Here is a 16,053-nt window from a genome sequence, read left to right on the forward strand (position 1 = left end):
AGCCAAAAATTAATTTAGCAATATTTGGTTAATGAAGTAACAAGAGATTAGTAAAGCCTTAACTGAGAAAATACAGAACTGTGCTGTACAGTAACCACTACATGTGGTATAAAATTAATATACCACATGGATTTTAAATAAATAAAATTAAGATTTTTAATTTTTATAAATAAAAATAAGATAAATTTAAAAATTTTATTAAATAAAACTAAATAAAATGTACAATTCATTTTCTCAATCACACTAGCCACATTTCCAGTAGTTAGTACCCGCATATGGGACAGTGGCAGATATAGAACAAATACAAAAAGTTCTGCTACAGTACTCGATAATCCTGGTATAGAGCTCTGAATCAATTTTCTTTTTGTTTTCATCTCATTATTTTGAATTGTATAAGGGTTTTATTTAAGGAAGAAAAGAGAAAGACTCTTCAGGAAAACTTAATATTATCCTGAATTTTTTCCACTTTTATCCCTCTCTTCTTTATTTTTCAGTCACCGATAATATTAATTTCTGCTGTTGTACCAGGGATTTAATTTAAGCAGTAGACAGTTCCAAATACATTTTCCTCCATCTAATTTCTTACAGAAGTAATTTATGTCTCTGAGCAAGCTTAGAATTCATAGCTCCATAAATTGAGAGTAAGTCATTAATTATATCATTTACCTTTTAAAAATTAAATCTTTTTTCCTTATTAGGCAAAGTATAAAGAAGTAAAGGCAAGAAATGCACAGTTATTGAAAATGCTTCAGGAAGGTGAAAGTAAGTGATTTGTGTGTTTTTAGAATTAAAAGTTAATCTTTAAAAAATTTGAAGATAATTTTTCAAGATATATGATTTATCAACTCAACAAAATAAAAAAGTTTCCCAAAGTGATACAAACTGGACTGTTCTTGATAATTTTATTATTACATGTCACTCTTACCGCACCTTAGTATTACACAAGTTTACAATTATTCAGGTAAGAGAAACCCTTGAAATTTCACTTCTTATAAATTATTGGACTACATTTAGAGGGAAAGCAAGAATAACATTCGCTTACGATTCTGCTTTTTAATTATTAGAGGAGAAGGGCTATCATCATTTTAGGTTTTCCTTCTCCCCTCCCCCACTCTTCATGCTTCTGCTGCCACTCTAAACTTTCGGCAATAGGTCACTAGCAGGAAGACAAAGAAATCAATAAAAAATGATTAGAAATAATAAGATTAGTAAACATGATGTTATATGAAAACCCCCCAAATCAGTTGTAATCCTGAATATGTATACCTAGTGACTCTTACCTTGAAAGTTCTGTGAAAATGTTTCATTCAGTGCACAAAAGGAATGTGTATTAATTTTGCAAAAGAAGATTATAAACCATAAAAGAGACATAGAGAAAGACATGAATAAATGAGAAAATCTCCTAAATAGACAAAATTAAATGTAATAAACAATTTTCCTTGTTAGTAAATGTTAATGAAATACCAAATGTAGCTCATGTGAGTACTGTATAGCACTTAATAAATTAAGAAACTCACCTTGAAGAATAAGTAAACAGGATACAAAAAATTGTTTCAGATATGAAGATATGGGAGTGGAATTGTCCAACCAAAATTTAAACTATATTATTAAATAAGTTATCAAAACAATATGAGTAAAAACCAGAAATCATGTGCAGTTTAAAAGAATGTATGGTTTTGGAGTAGATTCAAACTTTATGACTTTACTCTTTTTAATAATATAACTATAACTTAACTATTATACAGCTTAACTGATGAAATAGAAGTTAAAGAGTAATGGGGAAATACGTTATTTGGACAATTAGATATCAGCATCCTGAGATTAATTTAGATCTCTACATGTTACTGAGCTCCATGTGGATAATTTAATGAATAAAATTATGAAAATAAAATAATTGTTTACAAGATATATTTCTAATTGAAGAAATTAAGGATATCATTGGCTATTGGATGTATGATTTTTAAATATGTAAAAAGTAAAAATAAAGTAATATTCCTTACTTAAGGAAACATTTGTGAAAAGTGAGAAAGTTAACTGATAAAAGCTTACTCTCAAAAATAGATTAAAAATGGCTACCAGTAAATAACATCAGTGTCCATACTCCATACTATAAATAATCCAAGTAGAAGAATTTTACATAGGACCACTGAAAAGTTGAAAAGTGGTCCTATATAGGACATGAGAAATACTCACAGTACCTTAGAGTACACATCCTCTAGCATTTTAAATATAAATGTAAATACAGTCAGTTCTGTTATAATGCAACATGTAATGTTGCATGTAATGTGTTCCTAAAAATATAATGTGTTCCACATATAATGTGTTCCTAAAAATCACCAATCTCTGCAAAATCACACAGTTAAAACCATAAGGTTTATGGGGAAAATGGAGTTGGGGAGTATACAACACTCAAAAACTTAGTCAGTGACACGTTAAAAAAAGATGGAAACAATAAAAACAGCCACACAGTTTTATACATGTGTAAATGGTTAAACACATAAATGCTATAATAAATATAGCACTTTACCTTGAAAACCTAAAATTTCTTGTAGAAGTAGGCTTCACAAGGGTTACAGCTTGTGTGTTACTGTTAAGTGACGGAAGAATGGAAAGTTGGTGTGGTTCTTAACACACAGTGAACTGAGATAGCTTGTAGATATTTGAGGTGTGTGTGCATGGGTGCAGTTTTGTGTTCATGAAATTGTGCTTAAGCAAATGCAAAATTTGTGTTATGTTTAAGTTGTTCTCTAATATATCAGTTTCGTTGAAACAAATACATATTTTCAAAACAAGCTATAGAAGAACTGACTACAATTGAAATATAATTCTTAAAAATCACTAGTTCTCAGTGAGTGTATTTAATTCTTGGGATGGAGGGTAGAAGGTATAATTTGTAGAAGTTCCCAAGTTGATTCTTGAGACACTATGATTTGTTTCTTTTCACCTTATTGGATATCATATTAAACTATGAAAAATAAATTTGAATTACAGTGTTATATTGGTAGAGCTGTGGTGATCAGTACTCATATATTTGAACAATTCCTCCTTTACTAATTTTATTACATTTGTACCTCTTCAATATCTCCTAGCTTGTTTCCAAAGTTGAGGATTTAGATTTTCATGAGTTAGCTGTTACTGTAGGTTAAGGAAGTTGTCAGCCGTGTAGAGATTTGTAAAGTTTAGGAAACATAGGGGCCAAATATAGATCTCTTGCTTCCCCGAAGAGAGAAAAACCTCCAGACAAATGAATAGTTCTAAGAGACCACAGATGTTATATTATCAGTTATGATCTTATGAGCTACATTTATTTGAATGCTTTATTGGTATGTAAAGTTGGACAAAAATAATTTTTGTGGGCGTTATGGTGTGTTTGCCCTGACAATTTAGCAAAACAAAACAAACAAAAACACTCTACATTTTTTAAAAATCTTGCTTTAAGGTTAGTCAAGGTATTTAAAGTTTTTTCCCTGTGTGAAACTTTTAATTTTCTTGTGTCCTTGTCCTAGTGTAGATGGAAAAAATTAATCTTCATTATATTTGTACAATTAATATTTTAACACCACAGATAATGTAAAATTTCAAAAGAAAACTTCTGTAATGATAATAATGATTAGAATTTACCAGTTAAAAATAAGAGCCATGGGGTCAAGAAATACATTCATTAAGTATGAGGACAATTAATCTTTGTCTGACTGGTCTGCTGTCTTGGTTCACTAAAATACTGTTAAAATATTTGAGTGATTGAAAAGATTATAGTGCTGTTTTTCCTTTTTTGTCAGTGAAAGATAAAGCGGAAATACTTCTACAAGTTGATGAATCACAAAGTATCAAGAATGAGCTAACTATACAGGTAAGGAAAACCGTATGAGACTTTAAGCTCTTCTTTAAGCTGTTCTTTAGTCCTGAATTATGAAATTTGACTAAACAAAAATACAGCCCATCAACACACTGCAAGAAAGTGATATAAATTATGCTTCATTATTATTGTGTAATAGAAAATAAATGAAGATTCTATTTACCATGCTAAGGGAGGTAGGTATGTCATGAAGAATAGGGGAAGACGGGGTTGTGTTTTAGTTGATGTAGACTATGAACACAGAGATAGAAAGGGCAGCTAGAACTTACCCTGTTCATGGAATTGATTTCTCCCCTCCACACACTTATTATGTGGTCTTGTCTAAGAACAGTGAGCTTGTCCTATCTATCTTTAATATATAGCTGAGTAAAATGCCTAATTGAAATCGGGGAGGGGTTCTTCTCTGATGCTCATTCATCTAGTAGTCAGAAATCATCATTGTGAATAAGTCTCAAGAATGAAGAGTATGTGCCTGAAAAGAAAAAAGGAAGTCTTTTTTTATTAAATATTTTGTTATAGGTGACTTCACTTCATGCTGCATTAGAACAAGAAAGATCTAGAGTGAAAGTATTACAAGCAGAATTAGCCAGATATCAGGTATGCTTTTATAATTTTGAAGGTGTTTTCATTACGAGTAATACATTTGGGATAGATACTATGTGAGCATAAATGCATTATTTTATTCTTAGGCCAAAATTTATTCACCAAACATTAATAATTTTGTTATTATTGGTCATATAATTTACATTTTAGAAAATGTTCAGGTTATTCTAGATATTGGTATATACAGCAGTAACTTAAGTAATTCAGAAAAATCCTTGGTGTACTATGTAGATGACATGACATACATGCCATTGAATCATATTGAGGGAAGGCACACAGTGACATTTACCCCATTATATAATAAGTTTAGTCACTCAGGTACAGCAGTTATCTTCTAGATATCTTCATTGTAAAGATATCTTTTCCCCTTTGTAATTAATAAATAATATGTGGAGTGATACTTTGAGATTATGTGATTATCCTTTTCTTTTTACCCAATGGTTTCAGCGTCCATTGATGATATTTGTCAGTTATTATTTTGGTGGTTGCAATATAGTGATTTTTCTGATTCTGTCATTTCTTCTGCGTGTACAAGCTAGAATTCAGCATTTTTTTCTGGGTGAAGCAGTAAAAAGATATCAGTGCTTTGTTTCAGTATATGATATGTATATGTGTGTATATGAACACACACATATATATATATTTTTGTATATACATATGTATGTGTGTCTAAGTCATGATATAAAATGCATTAATTAATGTGGGATCAGAGTTAAAAAAGTTTGAAAGCCATTGGTGGCCTAGAGAATATAAAAGTTGTTTAGCTCCTACTTTGACATCTCATCAGTCCAGGAAGGAGAATTCCATTTGCCTGGAAGGCTTTGAAAAGGATCCTTGAATTTTTTTTTTTAATCTTGTTGAGAAGCAAGGTAAGAGTTTTAAGCTGTATAACACTGGTACCTATGTATAGTGATTATCTAACTTAGAAAATTTTTTGGTAAATTTATTTTAATTTTCTTGCTGTCAGGAAATAAATCTTGTTTTTAATACATGTGATTACATATCTCAGGCCCCACGTAACATCTTAATACTTTTTTTCTCTGAACGAATCTTTGTGAAACTTTTGTCTGTTCAGGAGTGAATAATGGCATTCTTAGACTTGACTTTTTTTTTTAAAGAAGGTTGATATAGAAATGTTTTTGACCACCAAGAGGGAAATTACAGGCATAAAAAGGATGAAAGAAACAAAGAGAAGCTGCTAACATAATTTAATGAGTCTGGGTTCCATGTGTCCCTGATAGAACCACCACTTTAAGAAATGCACTTCCCCAGACAAGTAGTTCCCAGGCTTGACTGATCATCAGAATTACTTGGGAACTTTTTGAATTGCAGATTGTTTGGCCCACCCTGGTAATTGTAAATAAATAGGTCTTGTTCAAAGCCTGGACATCAGAATTTAAAAAATATTGCTACTTAGGTGATTCTAATGATGAACTAAGTTTGGGTACCATTGCTATAGTTTATAAAGATGAAGAAAAAACTATAAAATTATTGTAAGATAAATACATCAAACCATTATTTATAAGTTTAAATGAGGGATAGAGTAGTTATGGATGATTTTAATTTTCTTCTTTGTACTTGTACTTTCCATATTCCTATAATGAATATTTGCTTTTTAAATCAGAATAAGGAAAAAAATGTTATGTTAAAAATAACTAATGTAAAATATTTCTTGTCTTTTAAGCTGCCTTTCTCTTTCCTTGGCTCAAGTCAAATACCATACATGGAGTTTCATTTGGAGCAAATTAAATACAGATGTGTATATGTCACTGAGCAATATAAAAAGTATAACCTACTTTTCAACCCGGTGATGAACAAAATCAGCTTTCTAATGCTGTCTAATATGAACAAAACTAGATAGAACTTGAATTAGAAATTGAATTACCCAAAAGAGTAATGAATTACCAAATTTTCTCATCATACAGAGCAAATTGTTTATTTTAGTATTGATCAAAAATTTTATTTTTAAATAAGTCTTGGACAGTCCAAATGAGCTCTAAAAAATAAGATATTGGGTAATCTTATTAAGTCAAGACTAATTCAAGTAGAAGTAACTGTTTTCTACAACCTATTTTAATCATTTGTAAAAATAATTTAGTGGTACTCGCATCCAAATTTGCAACAAACTCAGAAAAGAAATTTCTTCCATCTTCTACCCATAATGCCTTTGGTCTCATATAGTCTTAAAATGAAAATGCCCCCAAATGGTATTTCCTAAATAATTTGCCCTATTTTTCTTTACAGGGTGGCAGAAAAGGGAAAAGAAACTCTGAATCCGACCAGTATAGGTGATTCCATTAGCCTTTGAGGTCAACACAAAAGTTAAAACTTTCAGGGTTTTGCAAAAATGTATATATTTAATGCTGTGCAACTGCTAAACTATGCAGTTTTTGTTGAAGAAACCTAAAACAATTAGCTCACTAACAGTCTATAGTTTTATGTCCTTTTGGCTGAAAGTGGAAAGAAGAAAACTAGAACTCCAACAGAACTCAATGATTATTGTTTACTATCCATATTTCTTATCACTTTAGTTTTTCATCAGTCAATAAAACTAATTTACTCTTCCATTAATATGTTTGAGTTTTTAAGTTTCAGAAACAATGTGAAAGTATTATTTTTGCTTATAGCACGGTCAGTTTAATTGGATCATCTAAGTTCAGTGAATATTTACTCAGCACTTTCTGCATGCTAAACCCTATGGGACGTACAAGATGAGTGAAAAATAGTAGCTCAAGTAGCTTCTGCTCAGGGGAAATAGAAGGTGGGGGTGGGTAAAGACAACAGCAAAAAATTACCATACAGATTAGACTGTGATATCACATTGTTTAGAAATTGAGAAAATTTGCATGAGATAGTTTTTGGAGGGTAGATACCTTTTCTATAAATTTATTGAGAGGCATTCCAGGCAGAAAGAACAAAATCTGGGCTGAGGTATTTGTTTAAAGAACACTCTGGCTTGACAGAAACGTGACACATTGAGCACAGAGAATGTTGATGTGGGGGAGAAATGAATGAGAGACTTTTCACTGCTATAATCAATTACTAGAATAATTAGTAGTTTATAGGGTTAATTTTTTTTAGTGTACTCAGTGAAATACAAATATGATTCATTAAATTACAGAGGGTTTTTGGTTTTATAACAAAGATGAGCACATAAATACTGGTCTTGGCCTCCAAAACCAGCATTATATGAAAGATTCTACTTCATGACACTCTTTGAAAAAAAATACTTAATGTCATCATTGCTTGTGTGTCTGGCTTCTTCCATGAAGTTACATAATCCTTGCAAAGAATTGTGACTTATTATTCCCTATATTCCCAGCACTTTGTCCTCTATGTGGCATAGAGTAGATTCTGAAGAATTATTTGTTTGATTAATTAATAAAGTGGTAATACTTTTTACCTAGTTTTTCTCTAATTTTACCCTTGATTAAGAATAGATACCATCAGAACCTAATTAATTCATTAAATATATATGGTAATATTCCACGATACCATATTTTTCAACCCCATGATGAACAAAATCAATTTTCAAATGCTGTTTCAATTACAGTTGAATTACCCAAGTAGTTAATGAACTGATTTACCAAAGCATGCTATATTATTATCTGCTTTTGACTGTCTACCTGCACATTATCCATTTGGTACATTATCTAGTATCTAGCACAGTGCCTGGCACATGGTAGACACTCAAAAGATAGGCCATTTTCTACTAGTGTATTGGTTTAAAATCACCTGGGCTCATAGAAAACCTTATTAATCATCTTCTCTTGTGTTGGGTATTCTCTAGATTACTGTATTCATAGCTCTGAATTCTTTTTCTTAGATTGATGTATCCCCTTCTATGGATTAATCTGTTACTTCTAGGCCAATATATCAGTTTCAACTGGGAAAGCTTTATCAAGTAAGAGATAGAAAAGACAATTCAGTCGTCAATTGGAGATTTCTTCCATTCCATTAAATTGATTTCTCAGGCATTCTCTTTTAATAAATATCATTACTTAGATTATTTTCCATTTCCTGGATGCTCAGTGAAATTATTGACAGCTTATTATGTGCCAGATGTTGTGCTAAGTACTAAAGATGCAAATATGTCCACAACTAATTGGAAGAAAACAGGATGTAAAGAAATCACAAAATATTCCAATAAATAATAATACTGATATATTTAAATTACTATTGGAGTACAGAACAAAATGAGTTTTATTATTTTACAGGGCTATCTTACACAATTTAATTATTTCAAACTCCATTAATAAAGTTTTACTTAAAAAGTAATTATGGAAATATAGCCAGTCAATTAAATTCAGCAGATATTTTTGACATTTTTTATAGTGTGTTAGTAAAGCTGGAAGAACTAGAGCTATGTACAAGGCCCAGTTCTTTTATTTACTATTTGTATAACCTTGGCTGATAATGATAAGTATTCAATAAGTGATGGAATAGAGTGAAATTTGGTATCAAATGAGAACAGCTAGTGAAAGTATTGGGTAAAAACTGTGTGAGGTGGGTGGCTGGCCCAGTGGTGCAGCGGTTAAGTTTGCATGTTCTGCTTTGGTGGCCCATGGTTCGCCAGTTTGGATCCTAGGATTCCAGGTGCAGACATGGCACTGCTTGGCAAGCCACGCTGTGGTAGGCGTCCAACATATAAAGTAGCGGAAGATGGGCACGGATGTTAACTCAGGGCCAGTCTTCCTCAGCAAAAAGAGGAAGATTGGTGGCAGATGTTAGCTCAGGGCTAATCTTCCTCCAAAAAAAAAAAATTAAAAAAAAAAACAAACTGTGTGAGGTGGAATCTCTACCTTCAAATTATTTTCAGTCTAATAGGAATAAAAGCATAGCACATAAGTAACTAAAATTCAAACTAGAATACAGTGGATTCTGTAACAATTTTATGCAAGTAAGAAGAGAATGTATTTTTTCAGGAAAGTCAGATGTCATCTATAGAAAAAATAACATTTTTAAATTGGTTCCTAAAGGATAGGCAGCTTTTCCACAAAGTTTTAAAGGGCAGAGGTCATTCAAGGAAAAAGGAAAATAAAAAAGAGGGAAGAAGGAAAAGCAGTGGATATGTTCAGGGAACAGGGTGCCTTCATTTTGCCTGGAGCATAGGACAGTAATGAGACAGCTAGAAAGGTAGTTTGGGGATAGCTATCATCCATCTTAAATTTCAGGTTAAGAAGTCTGCATAATTTGGCAGGCATGGGGAAACCATTAAAAGTTTGTGGATAAAGGAGTGATGTAATTAAACTTGCTCTTTAAGGAGGTTGAAATGACAGTGATGTAATAGGAAATTATCAAAGAAATTAATTTGGAAGAGAATGTCAAGGAAGCTTGTATACTAGTAGAAATAGGAGGTAAAGAGGATCTGAACTAGGGAGGTGGCTGTGGTATTCAGAAAATGGAATGAAAAAATGTTCTCGGGATGGAATCTAACAAATTTGTGTAGAGTGAGGAAAAGAACAAGGGCATCAGAGATTAAAAACAAGATCTCAAGCCTAAATGAGAGGGAGAGCGACAGTGCCATTAGAAGGGTAGATTGATGGAGGAATTAATGTGGAGGAGGTGGACAGAATTGACTTTTGCCTTGTTAAATTGGATTTGCCTACAGAGCATGTAAAAGTAGAGAGTCCGTCAAGTTAGAAATAAAAATCTTGTCCTTTGAAGAAAGGCTAGAGTTACAGATTTGGGATACATCTACAATTAAGTTGTACAAATAGTTGACATACCCAAAGGAGAAAGGGTTTGAAGAGAAGTATTATTGAGGATAGACTGTGGGAATGGTGGGAGACAGAGTGGTCAGAAAGGTAGGAGGTGTGGTTATGAATGTTTTAGAATGGTCTCAGGTTATAAGCTCAAGGAAAAACTATTGGATTTAGCAGCTAAAGGACACATTGATGACCTTCAAAATAGCTTTTTAAATGGCACAGAGCAAGGCGTTGAAGAAAAAGTTAAATTCTTTAACACTTTTGGCAGTTAAAGAAAGAGGTCCCAAGGTCCCTTGAAGGGGCTACAGGATTGAGTGAGGGTTGGTTGGTTTTTATTTAGGATCTAGGAGACCTTTACAGTGTTCATAAGCAGAAAGGAGCCAGTTAAGAAAACAAAAATATGGCGGGGTGGGGGTAATGAGGGAATTGACTTTAGAGTTCACCAATTAGGTGTTTTCTTGCTATTATATAATTTGGTTGCCTTATCAACCCTCTCTAATACGCAGTTTAATTCTAAATTAAGCTGCTCTCTGTTTAATGGAATTATAACAATTTCCATGTAACAATTTCAGAATGTCTATGCAGAACTTAAGGGTTTAAAAAAAGAAATATAAAATGATTTCATGACTGAAACATTAGTAGACTTCTATGATTTAGCTATTTTACACTATGGGAAGGAAAACTTCCTGAACAACAGCCAAAATGGTGGGTGAAAGACAGTCTAAGATTCTCCAAAGTCTGTAAATCACTAAGGAATTGTCCTGGGGTAAATTTTTAATTGAATTAAAAATGTTATTCACTTAAAGTTTATGCCCACTGCTAATGTGGTTGTTAGGAAGAGATATACCCATATCCACTATGTACTAGTTAGCGGCCTTGTACTTTGGTTTCTGCCTTTTGGAAAAGCGCTATGGTACTATGTTTCAAGAGCCAGAAAAATGTTTATACCCACTAATTTATCCTAAGAAGATAATTTGAAAGAAGAATAAACTTAAAAGATCTATACAAGTATAACAGTAACTATAATACAGAACTGTGGAATAACCCAAGTGTTCAACTTTAATGTCTAACTCAAATATCCAACTTGAATGACTAATTAATATAACACATCAGCAGGGATTATGATTATGCAGCCTTTAAAAAGTTATAATTAGGACAACTATGTAAAACATGGAATGTGTTGAACAAAGTTTAAATATAAAAACAAAATACAAACCTGTAAAGTGATTTATAGCTATATGAAAATATATGTGCATATGGACAGACTGGAAAGTAGTAATTCCAAAGTAAAACTGTTTGTGTTGGGATGGGGAGCTTATGGGAAAATATGAGTTAATTGGTTCCCCTCCCCCAACTTTTATCTTATGTACTGTTTTTTGTAATAAAAGAAGGGAAAAATACTACTATTTTGATTTGTGTTAAGTAATTTGCTGTTATGGGAGTAGGTTGTATTACTCATTTTATTGACATCTTCAATTGAATTGTGGTAATTGTTATGGGACACCTCCTGGACATGGAAGTTTTTTTTTTTCTTTTTAAATCAAGAACCCTCACTATAGTAGAACTAAACCAGGGAAGGTAGCATTGTGAATCAAAATGACTGTGTGGCTTCAAGAACACTTGTAAAGTTTCAGTCAACCAGCTTGACATTTCCCTTTTTTTACTTCCCATTTTAAAAATTTTAGAACTTTAGAAGTTTTACTACCCTTAACTATGTCATATTGTTCTGGTGACATATATTCGAAATTAACTTTTTTGAGATTCATATTACAAACTAAGATGTGAATTATTTTAAAAATTTTATCATTAAATACAATATGCTCCTTGTTGTGAATTTGTTAAGGAAGAGAGAATTTTCTTCTCAGTACCTCAGTATATATAATGGCTACTGATTGTACCATCTTAAACAAATTAGTTTTTTAAAACACAACTTTATTGAGATGTCATTGACATATAACAGCACATAATATATGGGGATTAGTAGTGAACATGCTTTGTCATTTCAATCCTTTGAAATTTAAGATTTGCTTTATACACCAGTATGTGATCTACCTAGTAAATGTTATTTATAGACTTTAAAAGAATATGTATTCTGGAGTTGTTAGGTACAATATTATACTTATATCCAATTAGATCAAGTTTCTTCAAATCTAATGTATCCTTAATGATTCTCTGTCGTCTATTCTCTCAGTTACTGAGAAATGTAAAAATCTGACTGTGATTGTGTATTTGTCTACTTTTCTTTATGTTTGTCAGTTCTGCTTTTGAGGTACATACAAATTTAAAATTGTTCTATCTTCCTCGTGATTTTATTTTTACAAAGTGACTATCCACTAGCATGGTTTCTGCTTTAAAAGTCTGTTTCATCCAATATTGTTAATAGCTACACTAGTTTCATTGCACTTAGTGTCACCATGGGTATATTTGGTAGCATCCTTTTAATTGTCAATCTTTGTGTATCCTTGTATTTTAAATAGATCTCTTGTAAATATTTTTTTTATCCAGTCTGACATACTTTCTGTGTTTCTGCTTATCTATTCTTCTCATTTTCTTTGAGTGATTGACGTGGACACCTCCTCCTTTGTCAGGCCTTCAGTGCTTTTAGGAAGTCCTCCAACTTTTTAACTTTTTCAAACGGGGGAGTTTGTCTGAACAAACTGGTCTATCGTATCCCTGGAAAAGGAGTAACTAAAAATTCTATTAGTTCTGTTTTGCTGTTTCCTTTAATGGAGCTACACCCAACAATGTATAGTACAAAAGTTTGATTTCAGAGAGCAGGTTGACGTTTTCAAATAACTGATTCAAGGGCCTATCATTAAATCAGCTATTGTTGGAGGGAAATAGTTGACAATGTGTTTTAGTTACTCCTCCTTAACATTATAGTTTGTTTTGGGCCAGTGACTTTAATCTTAATATGACATTTATGTCCAGTTATCTAATCACTAGTACTATATATATTAAGAAATAGCATATATATTAAGGCAGTATATATTTGTTCCTATAAAGGACAGTGCTTCTCGTACTATCTAACATCTAGACTTATTAAATATCGAAGTATTTTTGCTAATATTTTTTTGTTAGAATAACAGGTTCTTTCCTCATTTCTAAATCTTATTATATCAGCCTTTTATGCTTATATGATAGCAAACAACTTTATCATGGAATGTTATAGTAAATGAGTTCTGCAGATGATTTTTAAAACTGCAGCCAGCCAGGTTGAAAACCATTGGGCTAAAAGGCAAAATAGAAAAATGAAATAAACAGACTTAGGGAAAACTTGAGAGAGAGAGAGTGTGTGTGTGTGTGTGTGTGAGAGAGAGAGAGAGAGAGAGAACACAAGAGAGAGAAATCCATCACACATAAATATTCTTACCTGCTTCTTCCTCTAATTTGGCCATGAATTCTTTGACCTATCTTCTATCAAGAAGTAGCATCTATGATTCCTTCTCTTGAATCTAGGTGGGCTGTGTTACTGTTTTGGCCAGTAGCTTATGGCAAAAGTGACACTGTACCTGTTTTGTTAAGTTTTTTGTTTTGTTTTGCTTTTTGCTGAGGAAGATTGGCCCTGAGCTAACATCTGTTGCCAGTTTTCCTCCACTTTATATGTGAGTCACTGCCACAGCATGGCTGATGAGTGGTGTATGTCCATGCCTGGGATCTGAACCCGTGAACCCAGGCTGGCAAAGTGGAATGTACCAAACTTTAACCACTTCACTGTGGGCCAGCCCCACACTGTACCTGTTTTTATGCCTGAGCCTTAAGAGACTAGCAACTTGTACTTCCACCTTCTTGGAACGTACCCTCTGGGGAAAGCTAGCTACCTTGTGTAACTACTCTGAGAGCTCCATGCTGTAAGAAACTCAAGTCACATGGAAAGGCCACCAGTAGGTACAATGGTTGATGACCTCAGCCTAGCCAACAGACAACAGCAATTATAGGCCATGTAAGTGAGCCATTTGGACATCTGTCCCAGTCAAGGCTGCATATGACCTCAACCTCAGTTGCATTCTGACTGTAACTGCCTGAGAGATCCCAAGTGAGAACTGCCCAGGCAACCTAAAGTACAGGGATAATAACAATTTATTGTTTTAAGCTACTAAGTTTGAGAGTAGTTACATAGTAATAAATAATGAAAAGCAAAATTTGTTACTTGGAAGATATATAATACTGTAATAAAAATCTCAAAGCATATCATACTGGTTTTGGTACTAGGTGGCAGGCAGAAGTGGTAAAGACCCCCAGGGGCTTGTTAATGAATGCAGAAGGGACTTGAAACTTTTGGTGACAGCTTGAAGGACAGGAAGAAAAATGTTATTGGAAGCAGGAGAAAAAGTGCTTCTTGTTTTGAAATGACAGATTTCGGCAACATTGTTGCCTGTAGTAGCATGGAAAATAGAACGTAAATCTAATGAAGGTAAATCTGGCTGGGAAGGTTTTTCAGACAATATAGCTAGTTACAATTGGTTTCTTAAAACTTCCTATGCTAAAATACAGGAAGAAAGAGATGAACTAAAGAAACTGTTTAGTTCTTTAGCAGAATTTAAAGAAAATATAAAGAAGCTAGGAATTGCTTTTTGAACCTGAATTTTTCAGGTTCAGAAATAAAACTGAAACCGAGGCTTTCCCTGCTAAAGATTCTCAAAATAATAAATGGCTTCAGGGCAAAGATCAAATCCAGAAGGTTAACAATAAAGCAAGGTTTCAGGATAAAGATCTCAAGGGTGTACTATAGAAGACCCTTTGTTGAGAGACTTCAAAGACTTAAGGGAGTGCCTGGCAGTGCCACAGAGAATCTTAAGGACATATTTCTTATGCTCTCCTCCTAGTTTAAGGGCTTTTAAGAATTTTAAGGGCGTTGTGCCATAGCCTCATGTGCAGACCAAGGTAGAGAACAGTCTATCTCAGAAACAAATATGACTTTTGTCTAATGAAGCTGATTATAAGAAATCCACAAAAATTTTAAAGGAACTGTACCAGCTTGAACTGAAAAGGACAGGAACAATACAAAATAAAAAGAGGCCTTTGGATCATAGACGTTCTTCTGACAGGGAACAGTCTGAGAAAGCCACCCAGATGTAAACAAGGGCTATTTCATATGAAAAAGTAAGGGTGACTCAGAGAGTGGAGCCAAGAACAGAGCTGAATTAGGTCCTAATCAAGGAATTGGCAACATGTGCCTAGCTAGAGTTCAGATTTGCTAAATAGACCAGTAACTGTTAAGTGCCTCATATTTTCTCCTTTTTGAATAGAAGTGTCTAATTGTGGTTGTCCTGTTTGTGTGCAGAAGGCAGATAATTTGTCTCTTGATTCTTAGGTCATCAGATTGAAATTGAGAGGAAATATACTTGAGGAACCACAACTGAACCTGATTTAGAGGATGAGATCCTAGACTTGGGGCTGATGCCATAATGAGATTAAACCTTGGGGATCATGGTACTAAATGAGTATATTTTGCATGTGGGAGAAGTATAGTGATTTATGATCAGAGGGCAGACTGTAGTAGATTAAAAATGGCTACAAATTCTTTGACATTTTTCTCATAGAGAGGTGGGGTTTGTGACCCTATCCCTTGAGTCTGGATGGACTCAGAGTATTCTTTGATCAACAAAATACAGCAGAATGATCCCAGGTCTTAAAATACTGACAGTTTCCATTTTTTCCTTTTTGGAAATGGTGTGGGGGAAATCAACTGCCATGTATGAAGTCCAAATACCCTAAGATCTCCATGCTGTGAGAAGCTCAGAGGCTACATGTAGGCACTCTGATTGACAGCTCCAGGTGAGCTCCCAACAATAACCAGTTTCAACTGCTAGCATGTGAATGAGCCATCATGGATATACAGCCCGATCTAGCCTTCAGATGACTCCATCCCCCATTTGATGCAAA

The 16,053-nt window shown here is 33.3% G+C and overlaps 1 protein-coding gene across 4 annotated transcripts in view; it reads left to right on the plus strand.

Moving 5' to 3' along the window:
- The window catches only part of GKAP1 (G kinase anchoring protein 1), a 91,351-nt gene extending 84,325 nt beyond the window's left edge, over positions 1-7,026 (plus strand). For all 4 annotated transcript variants that reach the window (XM_070495440.1, XM_070495441.1, XM_070495439.1 and 1 more), the window contains 4 exons: positions 699-762; positions 3,780-3,850; positions 4,376-4,453; positions 6,704-7,026. In XM_070495440.1, the coding sequence (XP_070351541.1) occupies positions 699-762; positions 3,780-3,850; positions 4,376-4,453; positions 6,704-6,751 (261 nt within the window). In that variant the 3' untranslated portion in view covers positions 6,752-7,026. The remainder of the gene's footprint in view (positions 1-698; positions 763-3,779; positions 3,851-4,375; positions 4,454-6,703) is intronic.
- The last annotated feature ends 9,027 nt before the right edge of the window (positions 7,027-16,053 follow it).

Source organism: Equus asinus, chromosome 23 (genome assembly GCF_041296235.1).
Source record: "Equus asinus isolate D_3611 breed Donkey chromosome 23, EquAss-T2T_v2, whole genome shotgun sequence".
NCBI classification, from domain to species: Eukaryota; Metazoa; Chordata; class Mammalia; order Perissodactyla; family Equidae; genus Equus; species Equus asinus.